The 17,377-nt window shown below is 37.5% G+C and overlaps 1 protein-coding gene across 13 annotated transcripts in view; it reads left to right on the forward strand.

The window, feature by feature from the left end:
• The window catches only part of LOC144089068 (thyroid hormone receptor alpha), a 68,207-nt gene that overhangs the window by 38,944 nt on the left and 11,886 nt on the right, over positions 1 to 17,377 (forward strand). For 11 of the 13 annotated variants that reach the window (XR_013304998.1, XR_013304995.1, XR_013304996.1 and 8 more), the window contains 9 exons: positions 1,289 to 2,406; positions 2,487 to 2,602; positions 5,882 to 6,110; positions 12,353 to 12,414; positions 13,434 to 13,555; positions 14,736 to 14,883; positions 15,659 to 15,864; positions 16,244 to 16,390; positions 16,693 to 16,951. Coding sequence is in view for 8 of the 13 variants with exons in the window: in XM_077619911.1 (XP_077476037.1) it covers positions 6,055 to 6,110; positions 12,353 to 12,414; positions 13,434 to 13,555; positions 14,736 to 14,883; positions 15,659 to 15,864; positions 16,244 to 16,390; positions 16,693 to 16,951 (1,000 nt within the window). In the remaining 5 variants the exon portion in view is untranslated. Of the gene's footprint in view, positions 1 to 1,288; positions 2,407 to 2,486; positions 2,603 to 5,881; positions 6,111 to 10,600; positions 10,937 to 12,352; positions 12,415 to 13,433; positions 13,556 to 14,735; positions 14,884 to 15,658; positions 15,865 to 16,243; positions 16,391 to 16,692; positions 16,952 to 17,377 lie in introns of those variants that run through there. The other 2 variants (XM_077619908.1, XM_077619914.1) reach the window with 2 other exon arrangements.

Genomic DNA, 17,377 nt, shown 5'->3' on the forward strand with positions numbered 1-17,377 from the left:
TCTATTCCAGTCCCTCCTCTGGTCTTTAAAAATAGCCCATTTGGGCAGGAATCAGCTCAATTTTGGCTAAAGTGATTGGAGATTTTTATTTTTAGGTCATAGCACCCCACCCTGTTTGCAGCACTCCATTATTACTTGGAATACTTTTATACTTATTCCTCTGCCTGCTCACTTCAGTGGCGATACAGAGCATCCCATTTCTTACTTCAATGTTTTTATCTTGGCTCAGCTGCTGTCACAGCATGCAACATTCAAGGTCATCCATATTGTGCTTTAAGTCAAGAGTAAAGGCCCGTGAGTGTGTAGTGTGCACTGGTGGAATTGTTTCTCACCACATATGGGCATAGGCAACTGGAGTACAATGCTGTTTTGTGATCTTTAAATAACACTTAAGAGGGTTTTTTTAAAATCTCGTAGTCTATCAAGTGTTCATTCTCGAGCTCATCGACAACATTCGCTCTCAAGTTGCCTGATTGTATAAGCAACCCCTTTGATGTATGGATGGTTATATAAGAAAACTGTGCTCTGAAACCTGCTGGAACTGTTTTTCTGTCTGCATGCAATCTTGTTATTCAACATATATTGACATTTTTGTAGAAATTGGCCCATATATGTCAAAACATTTTCATCAATAATATTGACTGACAGGAATATTTTCCTTTTTTATAGCAACTACAATGTCAGCACAAAATGTGTTGATGTCAATAGATGGACATAGTCATTCCATTAAGATATTATTTTGCAAGCTGACAAATATTTGTGCGAGTGGAACCACATCAAATCAGTTTCTGCACCCTTGGTCAAAATATTTGAGACTCTTTCGCTTTTCACTGATTGGGGAAATGTCTTCAAATTTACGACTGGGACTGTAAATTGGGAAATAAATATTCTGACCATTTTTAGAGTGAAATTACCAGCATGTTTTTGTTGAACTGATATTTAATGTGAATCATCTCTTTGCCCATAATGGCCTATGACCTTGGTACTATTTAAAAAAAAATCCAACAATCTGCACCTCCTTTGAAGAAAAGAAATTAAACCTATTGGTCACAGTGAATTGCTTTATGTCCACAACCCTATACGAGATATAAAATATTAATGAATCCTTCTAAACTGTTAAGAGATTTTTGTACAAACAAACAAACAAATAAATAAATAAAAAATGACGTACAAGTAAAACATTTTCTCTTGATGAATGTGCTTATTTATCCATGTTTTACTTGTGTTTACATTTATTTCCCTGGGTGTTATTAACATACTGCATCTGTGTTTTGTTTGTTTTTTGCAGATGGAAACACTAAAGAATCCTCCCAATTTCAGATAGGACAACAACAGGCTATTCAGCAGTAATTTGGACCACAATGCTTTTTTTAAAGAAAGGATCACTGCCTGCTTGCTTCCTTGGATTGTGCTCAGGCTGATAATATTCTATTAATTACAGTCAAAAACTACCAGCATTTTTTTTTACATGAGACAAGATTTTGAAATTCTTTGACAAGACTCCTAGCTCCCATCAGCTACTCCATCCAGTCAGAAGCTTTATACCTCCTTTACAAATACAAATGGATCAAAACATTTATCTATAATATCAGTTCCTGTATTTTTCTTTTGTGCAACATTTCTATAAATACCTCGGGGATACTCTCCATTTACCTACCTCTTCCATCAAAAAAAGCCAACTCAGTGACCGGAACACGGCAAATCCTACACCTGTGACCTCTTATTGCTGTAACCGTGAAAACCTGGAATGCCTCTCAAACAATTCTTGCTGCAAAGGTTCTACTCGGCAGTAACTTTGGACCTCATACCACATGCCGGCCTGGATTAATGCATTGTCTAAAATTGTACTGTCTGAGCCCTGGAATAATTTTTAACTAATTCAACATCTCGCTGGAGGCCACTGCGGAACAGCTTCAGCCTCACCTGCGGTATACCTCAATTGACAACTTGTCTACATCCTCAGTCAAAGAAACAGAAGGGAACAACTATGATTATTCAAAATCGAGTTGCTTCAATTTTCCAATGGACTTTTTCGTTTCAAGCAACTTTCATTTGCCTTAGCGACTGATGGATAACAATCATAGCCGAGGAGTCCATTCGAGAATCATTCTACACGTCCATATCAGATTACTTCTCAGCAAGACTCATTATATATAAAGCCTACATTTTTATGTAGTAGCACAGATAAACGGTTACCTGAAAGAGAGGCCTTCAGAGGTGACGTTTCATTCCATTCATGATTCCTGTCATAAATTGTAGCCTCTAGAGAAGTGATGATCAGGAAGCAAAGAATGCAGTTCTCATGGAATCAAGACATTAAGACATTCAATTTATTGGAAAGTAAAGACTTATAGGATTTATGGTGGTTACCACGAAAGAGCTGAAGACGCCTTAAGGAATGTATCGGTGAGTCTTTTATTTTCTCATTCTTTTGCTTTGTATCGGCTGCGATTGGCTGCAATAGATGTCCTTTTCATTTGAATCAGCAGGGTTAGCTGCCAAATCTCCCATCTATTACTGTATTGATTACACAGTAGAAGGATGAAGATAGCCACCTGATTGGATGTCTATCATTGTCAACTGCAATGAAAGAGTTAACAAGGTGAGTAATTCACTGAATATTTATAGTCCAATGGATATTTACAGGCTTTTGGCTCCTTGTCTTATGGTGTAATATGATGTGGACACCTGTGGCTAATAGTCCAGCGCAGCTCCTATATAAACAAATACAGTTTTGTCGTGATATTTGCTTGGTGCGGCTTAAAGTCAGAAAATTACAGTACTTTGAATATTGTAAGTGCATACACATAGTATATACCTTAAACAGTATGTGCGTCCCCCCCAAAATAAGAATCTGATGCAAAATAAGAAGAGAAGGCAGGGTTTTTACTGCTGAGAAGAGAGTTTAATTTAAATAAATAAAAATGGGAAAAACCAATGGGTACATTTGTAAATGCCAAACCATGAAGATGCAAGGAGTGACTGGATGCTCCATCATTGATAGTCTCCTCACATCATAGCACCATAACTTATTCCCATCCTCTGCTTCTAGTTGGCATGGCAACACAGTCTCCCACACCACCTGTGGCTTGGATATGCTGTAACGTATAGTGGACTGCATCAGCCAATGAAATTCTTGTTTTGGGCTGAGTGGGGTGGCTCTCTCCTTCACAAGTCCTATTGTCATTAGCACATGCCAAAAAGGCGGCAAGCTATCATGTTCGTCAATGTGGACATATTCGTAAGTGACCTACTTTTGCAGTTGCAAAAGTACACCAGGGATGAACTAAGACAGGAGGAAATCTCATTACCTTGTAGTGTAGGTATATGTGGTACACATATAGACGCAGGCATATATATGTAAGTGGGCCATTAGATGAGTCATACAGTGTCTGTCTAGAGACTGTGGCTGCAGTCATACTAACAGATGGTGTTTTTGAATGTGTACTTTCTATACCTAGGCTGAAGGCTTATGAAGTCCTACTCCTCGTGAACTGATCGTCTTGAAACTTGGTAGCATGGGCCATTATTTAACAATCTTCAAAGCCTGATTAAAAATAAATCTAACAGGATAGATTCATTACTTATGGTATTATAGCATACCTGTCAACCTCTGCCGATAACTGCCCTTATAAATGATTATGATTCCCCTTACAAACCCCCAAAAAACCTTACAAACACCGTACGAGTCGTACGGTGTTTGTAAGGTTTTTTGGGGGTTTGTAAGGGGAATCATAATCATTTATAAGGGCAGTTATCGGCAGAGGTTGACAGGTATGTTATAGTTTGAAGTTAGCCAGTTGAGGGCAAGTTGCTGTATGTTAGGAATTTGCCAATAGGGAGCATGCATCCACAGCAGATGGACTTATTGGTCCCTTTTTTGCTAGGAGTTTAGTAATTTGCCAATAGAGGGCAACCTTGTTGTTTGTCTAATTAGGAGTTGGAGCTATCACTGATCATTGCATACTGAATTAATCGAATGTATGAATTGATTTGAGCTTTTTTGTTTTTGTTAGGGTTTTTTTCAGAAAAAAAAGAAATTCTAGTGACAAGTTCATTAGATCATTGCATGAGAAAGTTCTGAGAAAGAAAAATAGTTAGCTTTAACCAAAACAAAAAACCTTCTCGAGCGAGTCACTATTTTTGCTCATTAAAAGTCAATGAAGCCACAAATGTGGACATTGGGTCATGAAAGCCACAATATATAAATGCCAAATTTCAGTAATAGTCATGTTATTTTCATTATTATTTATGAATAAATAAAACTATGAATTAATACAAATGTTAAATAATAAAATACAATTAGAATCAATACAAACAGTTTAAATGTCTTAAAATAAGGTTTCAGAAAGTCCACGTTTAGTGTTCAGCCCTAATTTCGTTTCTGTAGTGCAGTTTGATTTATGCTCTTTATTTTACAAATTATTGTCAACATTAGTATCTTTCACTTCACATTTCACTGTCACTGCCACCTCTTAGTATGCAAGGAACTTCCTCGGGGCGTTAACCACCTGTCAACCACCTTTTCTACTCTGATGATTTTCCCTTGAGTATCCTATTCCTTATCTTTAATTACGGTGCAGAGTGACAATACATTGCTACATTTGCATACAAGAAAGTCATACCGATTAGTTTTATAGACTTAGTCTGCTATTTCCCCTACATTGAAGCATCTAAGTCTAGGAGAGAGATTATTAAGCAACAACAGCATTGGTTGAATTAATCAAATTAACGTCTTAGCGAGTGAGTAGTCATTGTAACACCATAATATAAGGATTGAGAAACAGCGAAGACAAGCAGAGGAGAATTAAAGCAAAAAAACTGGTTGGACTGTACAAAAAGAGTAAAAGAGACATACATTTTTAATGGTTTGTGCAACCTTTTATTCTCCTAGTAACTTCTAAGATGTCCCCTCCCAACAATTGTGTTTTTCTTGCATGATGATAATAATGCATGTAGGGCAAGACAAACAAGAGTGTAAAGAATCATGGATAACTTGCACACTGACTACCTTAATGAATGCCGTGTGAGACAATACTGCATGTTAGCACAAAGTAGGTTAACATAATTCAGATCAACTCCTTTTTTGTACTCTGTGACCCACGTCTGTTTGCACTAAGAATGAGACTGGCAATTCATAAGTCATGAACTCGTTTGCACTGATAAATCCATGCCAATCACAATAATTACGTTTAATCCATGCAGACTGTTCTACTTTTAGGCGGCAGTGACATGTTTAAACTGCCCTTATCTAGAAAGAACTGGTCAGGTTTTGCATGGAATTTTTTTTTCATTCTTTCATATTCTGAACCGCTTATCCTCACAAGGGTCACAGGGGGTGCTGGAGCCTATCCCAGCTGACTTCGGGCAAGAGGCGGGGGGACACCCTGAATTGGTGGCCAGCCAATTGCAGGGCACAAGGACGACAATTCAAGCTCTCACTCATACATATACCTTGTGTTATGTTTTATTCTACTGTGGTGCTCAAGTCATCTTAATTTGTCTTTGTCTACCAGTTACAGTATAATATCAAGATCAAATTTGTTAACAACAAACAACAACAACAAAAACTACAAAACAAACATATCCAGTTAGTTGGATTGTTGTGTGATAGTGTGAACCGAATAGGGGCCACGAGATAGCAGCACAAACAGGTTGTATTATTCCAAACATTTTTAGATACAAAAAAATATTAGTACACATCGCCTCACATATCAAAAATTATTTTTGTTGTCGAGACACTTTATTGCCCCCAAAATAATCCGTTTTAACGTGTGATCAGTTTAACATACTAAACTGACCTGTTTGTATTATGTCTATAATTTACTGCAGTATTTTAGAACACAGTTCCTTATATCACTGTTTCTCTGTCCTTTTCCAGCTTTCTTTTACCTCAGCTGTTTTTGTACCATCCACGCTCCTCAGACCCAATGGCCTCAACTATTCCCAAGTGGCTGCCTATTGAAGGGTCTGCTAGCAAATCGTGAGCAAGCTGGCAAGGTCTGGGCCAACCTCATTGTCCTGTCATTGGCTGCTGGATGGGACTGAGGCTGAATGGAGCCAGGGCCCAAAAAGCAGAATAACGAGTCATCGGAGAAAGATGAGAAAGGGTGAGATAATTGTACTGTAGACATTTCAACCTTTTATAGAGCATTCATTTTACTAATTGGCGACCATTGATCCCAAAGACATCCATTCTGACAAGGAGAAATTGGCAGGGATTGGTCACTAGCAGCTAGTGGACCAATGGTTGAGGAACTCTTCTCTAGATTATCAATTAAATTGAATCTGAGTGAGAATTCTGTGTCCAGTCAGCTGAGATGGCAGGTTCCAGAACCCCGAAAATCTCATGAAGTTATATCTGGTTCAGATAAAGGATGAGGTTTTAACCAGGAGGAAATACAGTAGAGCTCATGCGTCGAATGTCAATAGATTTTGCAGGTGTTGTGTTTTATGCATGCGTATGTCAGTGTGTGATTTTAAAGTGGAGATGTAAAGATACCAGGAGCGCAGCGATTACTGCTGTGTATGGTATTGATGTACTATATGAAAATTAATAGAAATGTGTCATAATATTTTTCTACCCTCTTAACAGGACACTAATGAATAATAATGATACTAATGAACCTAAAGCCTGTTTCAATAGAACCTGTTTCAATGTACATATTTATTAACGGGATACATATTAGTTGCATTTTGGAAAAGGTAGACTGAAAGGTTATGAGCATCGTCAGTCCGCGTGTGCGGTCGATTGGTCGCCGGTCTTTTGGTCGCCGTCTTTTGGTCGCGGTCTTTTGGTCCCCCCGACCGCGACAACGGGCGACCCAAAAAAACGGCGACCAAAAGACCGACGACCAAAAGACCGGCGACAAAATAAGGTAAAACAACACGGTCTACGCATCAATAAAAGCCAACAATGGCCATGAGCAGTTTCACTGAGCCGACGTGTGAGTGTAGAAGAGTTTGTATGTATACATCCGTTGTCCCTTTAAGAAGCTACGTCAGTCAGGGTCTTAACAAGTTCTCCAACAAAAAACAATAAAAGTCCGGGAAATTTGGAGCTTTTCTTTAGCCTAATAATTACTAGGGCATTAAGTATGACTAAATAGTAATCCACACTTTGTATTTAGGGAATTTGAGCAACGATTTAAATGGTAATTATCACTTACCTTCCGGGCGACCAAAAGACCGGCGACCAATCGACCGTGTACCGTCAGTCCGTCACATTGCCATCTGTGCTCTTGCCATCTCTCCTGCATGTTCACTTACGTGCGTATATGCAGCCCTTAATGCCTCATTTAACAAGTTGCCAAGTTCTGAAGTGCCTAGAACATTCTTCATAAAATAGAACAAGAGCTCTTCTCTATTATGCTAGATATTGGAGGAGAATAATAATTGGTTCACATTGGTCACACATTCTCGCTAGATTTCATAGCATGAAATCAAATCAACTTCTTAGTTATGAGCCTTAAATGTCCTGGAACCCGTGCGCACACTGAGTTAAATTAGATGAAAAGAGTGATGCACAAAGCAAACTTGCAAACTTCCTGTTCATTTGTGGTCAGTACATTTTGGTGCCCTTGTTGTTAATTTTCTTCACATTTCCTGATGATTGCAGTCCACTCTTGTTGATTTTAGTTCATTTCCGGATTGAATTTTTGCCATTGGATTAGAATTTTAGTTGTCGAATGAATACAAATATTACTTGTGGGGAGCTTTGCTATGCAAATAACTCTCAAAATAAATGTGCACATGCATTTGTTGATTGCCTCTGCATATGTGTTGAAACTACTATCAATATATACTGCATGTGCATGCGTCACACCGACAAGAAGCATTTGGATTATAGAGATTAAGAGGGCGAGGGCAGAAAGTAGAGGACAGCTCAGGATGCCTCAATATGTGACATCAGCAGGGGATTGTTGCCTTCTGATTGTGCGCATGTGCATGTTTCGAATGTGAAACTGAGAATGCACATATTCTTGTGAGTTCTGCGTCGTGCACTGTCCATGGTAAATCTTCAGTCTCACCATTCTGGATGCTCATGCAAACAGATGCTATTGCAAAACTCTAGATCATGTTTCAATTCCCTTCTAATGAGGGTATAAATCTTGAAACCATGTTGTTGTGGTAAACTGAATATGACAAAGTATTCATTCATCTTCCGTACTGCGCATTCTCACATGATTTGCGGGGGGTTGCTGGAGCCTATCCCTGCTGACTTTTAGCGTAAGGCAGACTACGCCCTAGATTAGTTGCCAGATGTCAGACATCGTCATTGGCCCTGAGAATTAATAATTGATTAATTGGTGGATAGTTTTTTTTTTCAGATTAATGAATGTTTGAATTTCCATCCCTTTATTAAAAACAACACATTTCAAGATACACAAACAAGTAATTTTTTTTTTTTCAATGTAATTTATGTTCACTCAATGATTGCAGTTTCAAAAATGGCGGTGAACACTCAACTATATATCATTGATCACTAGATTTTATTTCACAGAAGGGCAGAGGAAGTACGTACATTTGTTTTATTGACTTTATTGATAGATTACATACAGCGCATTATAAATTGTCTATACATGAGAAATCTAGTTCAGTATCATTGCGGTTCGATTTTATATTCTTGTGGCTTTGTAACCCTGTCCATGCATTTTTTGGCATTTTGTGCTTTTAATAACTCTCAAACCAATCTAGTATTTTCATCGTGTTTTGAGTTCTTCATGAGTTTGACCATTATACAGGGCCTCTTTGTCTAATACTTTGAACAGCTAACCACATGACTGCCCAATCTTTCAACTGAATCTCACATATTCTCCTGACTACCAGGAAAAAAATGGTTGTCCAATCATATTTATTTTGAAATTCCCCCAATCTAAGTGAAGTAATTGGAATACTGTCTTAGAATTTGTATTCATTGTAAAGCTCTGTCATTTTGCCCCACCCTTCAAATTATCAAATACCACTGAAAGGTTAGAGGGTTGGCTGTGAAGTAACTTTTTATCACATTACTTTCACTCTTCAGGATGAACATTTTTTGTATAAACTTATTTTTATTCATTTTTATTTCTGCCCAATTTTGAACACGTTGCAGAGCCCACGTGCTTTGACCACCATTCCAACTTCTAAACATTTTACATTGGCTCTCTTTCAATTTTGCCCTTAACACTTACAGTAGTGCCAAAAACACAGTTTTTGGAATGGATTGGACATCCATTGCTGTTAATGGCAGCCAGTAAATTAGCAAGACATTGACAATAAATTTTCCATAGAATAAAAGGTAGTTAGTGAAAATCTATAGAAAGTGACTCATTGGAGAGCATAGCATACCGATGTCATTTCTCCAGAAATTGCATTTACTAGTGAGAAGCACATTTTCATGTAAGTAGAATTGGTGTCTTTCTGTGAACGGTATGCTATTTTTAGTCCCAATTAAAGACTTCGGCTTCTGCTTCTTTGACTTTGGTATGGAGGTGTAATAGTTAATAGCTGTGATAACAGACTCGGATTCAGGAGGAGGAGTGTGCAGTCTTTTTTGACATTCTCTTGTGGACAGAAATTTGTTTTGGGGGGCAGGCTTGTTGTCATCAGCATTGCATATGACTTTAAAATATGATGTGGTTTAGTTGGCTTCATCAAGCTGTAATCTCCTGCTTTCGAGAGCAGTTCGTAGCTCAGTGTGAAGCAGTCGGAAAGAAAATCAGCACTTCCAAATTGCAAATTCATGCTGAAGTTGGTTTGCTCTACTTTAGATGGAATGTGCTGTGACCATTTGCAGCAATATATGGAATGACATGATAGACAGATGGGTAGCATTGTTAAATGTGTTATTTTCTGTGTAATTGTTTAAGATGTATTTTGTGGTCAAGACCACTTGACACTTTTAGAGAAAATATTTTATAAAAGATGCTAAAATAGAAAAGGACCAACAACTGAAAACAAATCATATTCATTTTGTCCTTGTATCTAGTACACCGTGGAATCAGCTTGGATTTCACCTGGAGGTGTTTGTGTGTGTGTGTCTGTTTTAACAAAAGGGCGGTGTCATTTCTTGAATAATGGAGAAGATAGTGATTCTTTTTATTTGTTTGTTTTTGTTTGATAAAGAAAAAAAGATTTACTCCCTGTGGAATTATACTAGTTAGACATAAGATAAACCTCAAGTTAAAATATATTCAATTAAACTTTATTCATCCCGTATTCGGGGAAATTCACTTTAAAATGTACACACAAATATATACCGTATTTTCACGACTATAAGGCGCACTTAAAAGTCTTACATTTTCTCCAAAATAGACAGGCCGGCTTATAATCCAGTGTGCTTTATATATGGAAAAAAAATTCAAATGTGTCATTCATTGAGGGTGCGCCTTATAATGTGGTGCGCCTTATAGTTGTGAAAATACGGTACATCTCTTAACTATTTTTTTGGCTACTAGTTTGGTCTAAAACTGACATGAGTGGTATTGTAACAGCCGAGATTGCCACATGCTGACGCACACATGCACAGGGAAGGGGGCTGGACCAGAGCAGCCAGAAAAGAGGAAAGGAGAGAGCAAAAAGGGAAGGCGGGGGCGGAGAGGGAAATAAACATCACAGTCCTTCTTGCTAGCAGGCAGACTAACTGTCGGACTATCCGAAATAGGGGTAAAAGCCTAACTTCTACTTGACAGTCCGTTGAACCTATACGGGGTCAACTTCAGTGTTGAGGTCAGAGGGGGGTTGTTGGAGTTCAAAGCTCCATGTGGAGAGAGATCAATGCTGTTTACCGACTGATTTGCGGATCTGGACTCACTGCCTTGACAACTTGAGTGCAAAAAGAGCAGCTGAGGATAGTGTAGAGCTGTAGACTCAGCCAATGTGATTGCCTGGAGGCCGAAAGTGCATAAAATATCAGGAGCAACATGCATATTTTACAGCCATACTGCATCAACAGGTTGGTGTTTAATGACTTGAAGTGTATGGGTGTATGCATTTGGAGTTGAAGGATACAGACTTGTTTGGTTTGATTGTCTCACCAGTTTGGTCTTCTTAGTAGTAGCTTTGAAATGTATTATTTTTATTACCACCTTATAGGTGTCAAGTAAAAAAAGAGTAGTTCACGTACAATTAGTAAAAGATAAAAATTTTAAATTCAATTTTGTTTTCTTTTACAAAAAAAGGGAATATTTTTTAAATAAAAAATACAATAGTTGCAGTTTTATCTGTTTTGGGTGAAGAGGTCATTGAAAAAAATGTAAGAAACAAATTACTTTTGGGGGGGAAAAAACAACAACTTATTGCTTAGTGACATTGCTAAACTTTGAATTCAACTACACTGGGAGTACTGGCTCATGTGTCAATGCCATTGACAGCACTATTGATTTTTTTTTCTTTTTAGTAATGTGCATCAGACATCAAAAAGTGATGTCCCCATTTACAGTAACCAAGAAAATCTACATAATTGTTTACTGCATCTTGGTGGTTTTTCCCATGACAATGTTGTTTCCTTTTCAAAGCTCACAGAAGTCTTAAGGTTAACGTAAACAATTTCTCACAGTGCCACCAAATATACCAGATTGAGAAAATATATACATTTCAAAACCTCAGGTTGAAGTGGCCATTTCAACTACAAATGCATTTATATGTACAAAACATTTTTTACAAAAGATAATTCCTCAAAAATGTTATGTTTTACTTACTAGATATATTGTTGGCAAATGAAGAATACCTTATTAAACTAAATATTTTTCAAATCCAGTGTTGGAGAACAGAAAAGAGAGCATAGAAGAGACCAGACTGTGGAGAGTAGGAAAATATGACGTGTGGTAACAATAAACAGTAGCCACGCTTGGAGAAGGCGCAAAAAAAACAAAAAAAATGAAGGTGGTCAGGTGAAAGTGGGTCATCCAAATCTGTCAGTAGCAACATATGCAATCGTGTGAGAAAAGCAGCCCAAAATGCTATGAAACAAAAACGAAAATGAAATCAGAATACATTATCAATATAAAAATAAGAATACACTCACATAAGAATTTTATTAAACTCTTTCAGTGCCATTGACGTTGACAGACATCCAGATTCACACCGTTTTTTGGGATATCCCCATAATATTTAAAATGTTCAGGTAAAAATCAACAGGAACCTGCAAATGCCCCAAAATGTGCAGAAAGTAACCCATAAAAGCCCCCAAATTATGACAAAGTGACCTAAAATGCCCCCAAATCAACAGGTAGCCACCTATTACAATTTCTCTAGAAATTCCATTTTCTGTTGTCTGAGTGTTGCATTTGTTTTGCCAGATCAAATTATACAAGAAAAATAATGCAACCCTAGCAAACCATTTTAGCTTATTGTTTTTCCCCACTGTTAGGTGGCTCGATGTGCCAAAGAGAAAAAGGAAGAACAGCCAGTCTTCAATGAAGAGTATGTCTGGTAAGGACAAATCACCTCAAACTTATCCCATTCCTGTTTTTGTCATCACCAAAGTGAAAAAAAAGATATGTTAGTTACTAGATTAGTCACATAAGATGCTCAGGCTTTGATGTCTTGCCGTTGTATTATATTCAACGCACCTCATCATACTAGAACTAACTCCCCCATGGACTGTTAATGGTATTCTAGCTTTGTACTCACTGTTGTGTTAGACTCCTTGCTGTTTTTGTTCGAGTCTTTGTGGAACATGAATAACCTCGAAGGAAGCTTTTTGTATACCTGTTAACAATTACTGAAAGGTCTGGACTCAAGTATAGGATTGAAACTTTTAAAAGTCAAAGTGAATAATGAATATTAGACTCATTTTCCAAGTATCCATCATTTTCTTCCTCGTATTTGTGATCATATCGCATGGGCAGCAACTCCGTATTGACCGGGAGGGGCGAATAAGCATTCTCTCAATCCAAATGGATTGGACATCGAGTGCCAGCAACTGAAATATGACCCATTCATTGCCAATTATCACAGTTTAAATGAATTGAATATTCATTTGCAAAAAGAGACCACAATCAATTTGAACCTTGTCTACAAAATTGGATTCAGATATCAAATAGAACGCTTTCAATTTAAATACAATGTGATGTCCAAACAGAACGTTTGATCATCAAGCTTCAAAGTCTCAAAGTTGGAGAATAAAGTGAAAGAGAAGTTCCATATCAAGACTTCCATCTGTGCATCCACACAATGGCTTTGATCCTCTAAATATATGATTTCATGCTGAGCGCAAACACAATAATAAATCCCCAGCATGTGATAACATTGCTTCTATTTTGAGTAATGCGTATTCATAACAAAAATATTCAAAAACAATTTGGTTAGATGAGCAATCCTTCAAAGATAAATGTAAACATCTTCCATGTACCTGATGTTCATCGCTCTTCACTCACCATTGGGTATTCACCTCTCTCTTCATCCCATCCCATCTTTCTCCTTAACCTCCTCCTCCTCCTCTCCTATAGCTCTTAGCATCTCTGTTCCAGGGTACATCCCCAGCTACTTGGAGAAGGATGAGCCATGCGTGGTGTGCGGTGACAAGGCAACGGGTTACCACTACCGATGCATCACATGCGAAGGGTGCAAGGTACAGTCACAGTCTTTCAAATGTCGGGTCAAGCAAATAAGAAAAGAGTCGTTATAGCAGTCACAATGCTTAATTCAGACAACGTTATGATTCCTATTTGTCCATAACTCATTGGCATTAAATCATGTTGAATCCAATCATTCTGACAACAGAACTTTTTGCATATCTGCACCCTAACGGTTGAAACAATTATTAATTAAATACAGTGGTGGTCCGTGCATTTTCTCGTAGCGCCTTCAACGGGTAAAATCCACTTCCTAGCAGAATTTAATGATTAAATACAAATACTGGAGCTTTTCAGACATTACAACCGGGCCGGGGGGTGATTTTCCCGGGAAAAGACAGCGATGAACGTCAATGGCGTACTGGCAAACATTGCCCGAAAATGGGGCAGCATTTAGTGATTAAATACAAACACTGGAGTCTTATCGACGCTTGTTTAAAGCGGCAGAGCCCGCAGAACTGATTGTGAAGGCCTTGAGGCAGATTTCTGACCCTGGCAACAAATAATGGCTGAAATGTGATTGGTTAAATGCGTCAATATGAAAACACACATCTGGAAGCAGTGTAACCAGGGAAATAGGAAGCTAACAGACAATTTGGAATTATTTAATAATTATTGATGGACAAAAAATAAAATATATGATTCAGATATTTCTTAGGCCAGCAGAGAAGGCCTTGAAGGCCCTGACGGCCTGCCACTGATTAAATATGGAGATAAAATGATACAGTGTTCCAAATTGATTCTCACCGAAATCAAACTTCTCTTAAATTCTAAAAAAAATAGTCATATGCTCAATTTTTCCACATTTATTTACTCTTAAACTGACAGTTTTACTGCTGTTATATCATCATAATCTGTGAAATCAATTTTGGTACAAATAGCCCATTGAAAGCTACCGTTTTGCTTTTTGCCCACAAGGAGCTGTGTTTTAGCTGTCACATGGTGATTTTTTTATCTGGTGAAGTAACATTAGCGGCATTGTAATTCATAGAAAATTCACATTTTTTCATGTAGATTATTTTGAGCCGGAAAAAATTGCACTTCCACCAACTCTCTTTATTATGAAGCAGCATTTACGTCACTTAATGAATTTCCCTCTTTCTGTTTCCTGTTTACCTCAACTTATCTTGTCCCAATCTTTTATCTCTGCTTTTTTGTTCCTTGTTGCCATTCAAGGGTTTCTTCCGACGAACCATCCAAAAAAACCTCCACCCGGCGTACTCTTGTAAATATGAAGCCTGTTGCATCATCGACAAGATCACGCGGAACCAGTGCCAGCTCTGTCGCTTTAAAAAGTGCATCTCCGTTGGAATGGCCATGGACTGTGAGTTTCTATTAACTAAATAAGAACCTTATCTTCTGTACACTACCTTTACATGTGAATGACCTTACTCAGTGGTCCTCCGCCATTTTTGTGACACAGACCAGTTTACCGTAAACGAATGTTCATTATCCCTTCCCAGTCAAAATAAATTGGATGTTTTATGCAGACATTGGCACTGAAATACAAGGCATGAACAGCCATCCCTCAGTGTAAATAAATTAAGTGTTTATCATCGTGAACCACTGGCAATAAATTGAATGATATTGATCGTTCTATTCGATTGCTGCTAACCCTCCCATTCCAAACTAATTGGACTTCAAACGCTGTCAATGTCAGTGAATGAAATTTAAAAATAAATAATAAAAAAACAAAAAAATATGAAAATAAAAATAAAATAACAATAAATAAAAATAAATAAAATAAAAATAAAAAACAAATATATATTAGTATGATAAAAAATATATTACATTATAATTATAAATACCCCCAAATAAAATAATTTCAGGATAATTAATGGTCATCTTAAATTTTGGTCACTTTTTAAAATTGATTTTGTTTGTTTTTGTTTTTTCGCGTAAAGCTGAAAGAACATAAGGCCAAATTGAAAACTACGGCGGCTGCACTGTGTTTAATTTTTTTTCTAAACCAAATTCGGTCAATATGCACAGCCAGAAAAATGAACGGAAATATTTTTTAATATTATACGTGGGTAATCATGAAATGTGAAAATGACGCAGTTAATGTTACTGAACAACACCAAACTCTCATCTCTCAGTGGTATTGGACGATTCAAAGCGCGTGGCTAAACGGCGTCTCATCGAGGAGAATCGAGAGAAAAGAAAAAGGGAGGAGTTGGTGCGGACGCTTCACGTGAGGCCAGAGCCAAACACAACAGAGTGGGAATTAATCAGGATGGCCACTGAGGCCCACCGACACACCAACGCCCAGGGATCCAGCTGGAAACAGAAGCGCAAGTTTCTGGTATGTGTTTTATTTTAAATCATTTAACATTGCCAATGAAACAAGAGTTGTATTTATAAATATATGAAATTTTTGCACACGAAGCTGTTCTTTAAAAAAAAAAGAATTCTAAAGATAAAAAACTTAATTAATTCACTGTCATTTATCTCTATAACATCAAATCTATATCATTTGGGAACGATGGCATTGAAAAATACTACTCAGTGACTCTAAGGAAAATTAACACAAATATCTATATTTGTTTCCCGCATTATGTTGGAGTCACAAACACAGAAAAAGACCAAACATGAGCACATGCATGATTAATGACTTGAGACGCGATCAGCAGACAAAATTGGTTCCATTTTCTTTTTTTTGATTAAATAAATGTTGCCTCCAGTCAGATGATATTGGTCAGGGAAAACTGGTGCCCACAACGGAAGAAGATAAGGTGGACCTGGAAGCCTTTAGTGAGTTCACCAAGATCATGACACCTGCAATCACACGTGTGGTGGACTTTGCCAAGAAACTGCCCATGTTCTCAGAGGTGGGTAATGCGGTGCGCACTTTTCACCTAACTTCACAAACACGCAGTGACTACTTTTACAGTGTCACGGACAATGATAGAAAATTTTATTTCATCATGTGACTTTTAAAAAGTCTAAACTGTCAATAGTAGACATCCAATCCGTTTCAATGATGTATTTTATATGAATCATTTGTAAAAATAATACAATCAAAAATAAAATTCACTCAAGTTATTGGCAAAATGTATGTAAAGTAATACATTAAATAGTATTAATAATGTTAACAGAAAAAAATGACTGTACATTTTCTTTGACTTCACAGCTCCCGTGTGAAGACCAGATCATCTTATTAAAAGGCTGCTGCATGGAAATTATGTCCCTCCGAGCTGCCGTTCGCTACGATCCGGAGAGTGAGACACTGACACTAAATGGCGAGATGGCCGTGAAACGTGAGCAGCTCAAAAACGGCGGTTTGGGAGTGGTGTCGGACGCCATCTTTGATTTAGGAAAAAGCTTGGCCCAGTTCAGTCTGGACGACTCTGAGGTGGCATTGATGCAGGCCGTCCTTCTTATGAGCTCAGGTGAGGATCATGATTATCATCCAGGTTCTATTTTAAGATTATCTCTCGAACACAAAATACCTTTGAGGAGAACGATCAGAATTAATGTAAGAAAAGTGAATTCACTGTTCAATGGTTGACAGTGTTCTCTACGAAGAAGAAAAAAATCACGCGATCATGAGCCATGTGTTGTGAGAACAACGAGTCGTGTGTGTATTTTTGAAAGAAGGCGGAACTCAATTTGGTACACCATTTATATAAAATCATATGTTGGTTTCATTGTAGGTTCCTTCATTCCAGACTTGGATTTTATACTTTCTTTTGTTCTGAAAGCTTCTGACATTAGACTTAAAAACATGTCTTGATACTACCAGAAAACTTTTATTATTTGCCAAATTTGCCATGGGAAAAATATTTAGTTTACAAGGACACTTGCCCACTTTCACA

The sequence above is a fragment of the Stigmatopora argus genome, chromosome 14 (assembly GCF_051989625.1).
Source record: "Stigmatopora argus isolate UIUO_Sarg chromosome 14, RoL_Sarg_1.0, whole genome shotgun sequence".
In the NCBI taxonomy this organism is placed as follows: Eukaryota; Metazoa; Chordata; class Actinopteri; order Syngnathiformes; family Syngnathidae; genus Stigmatopora; species Stigmatopora argus.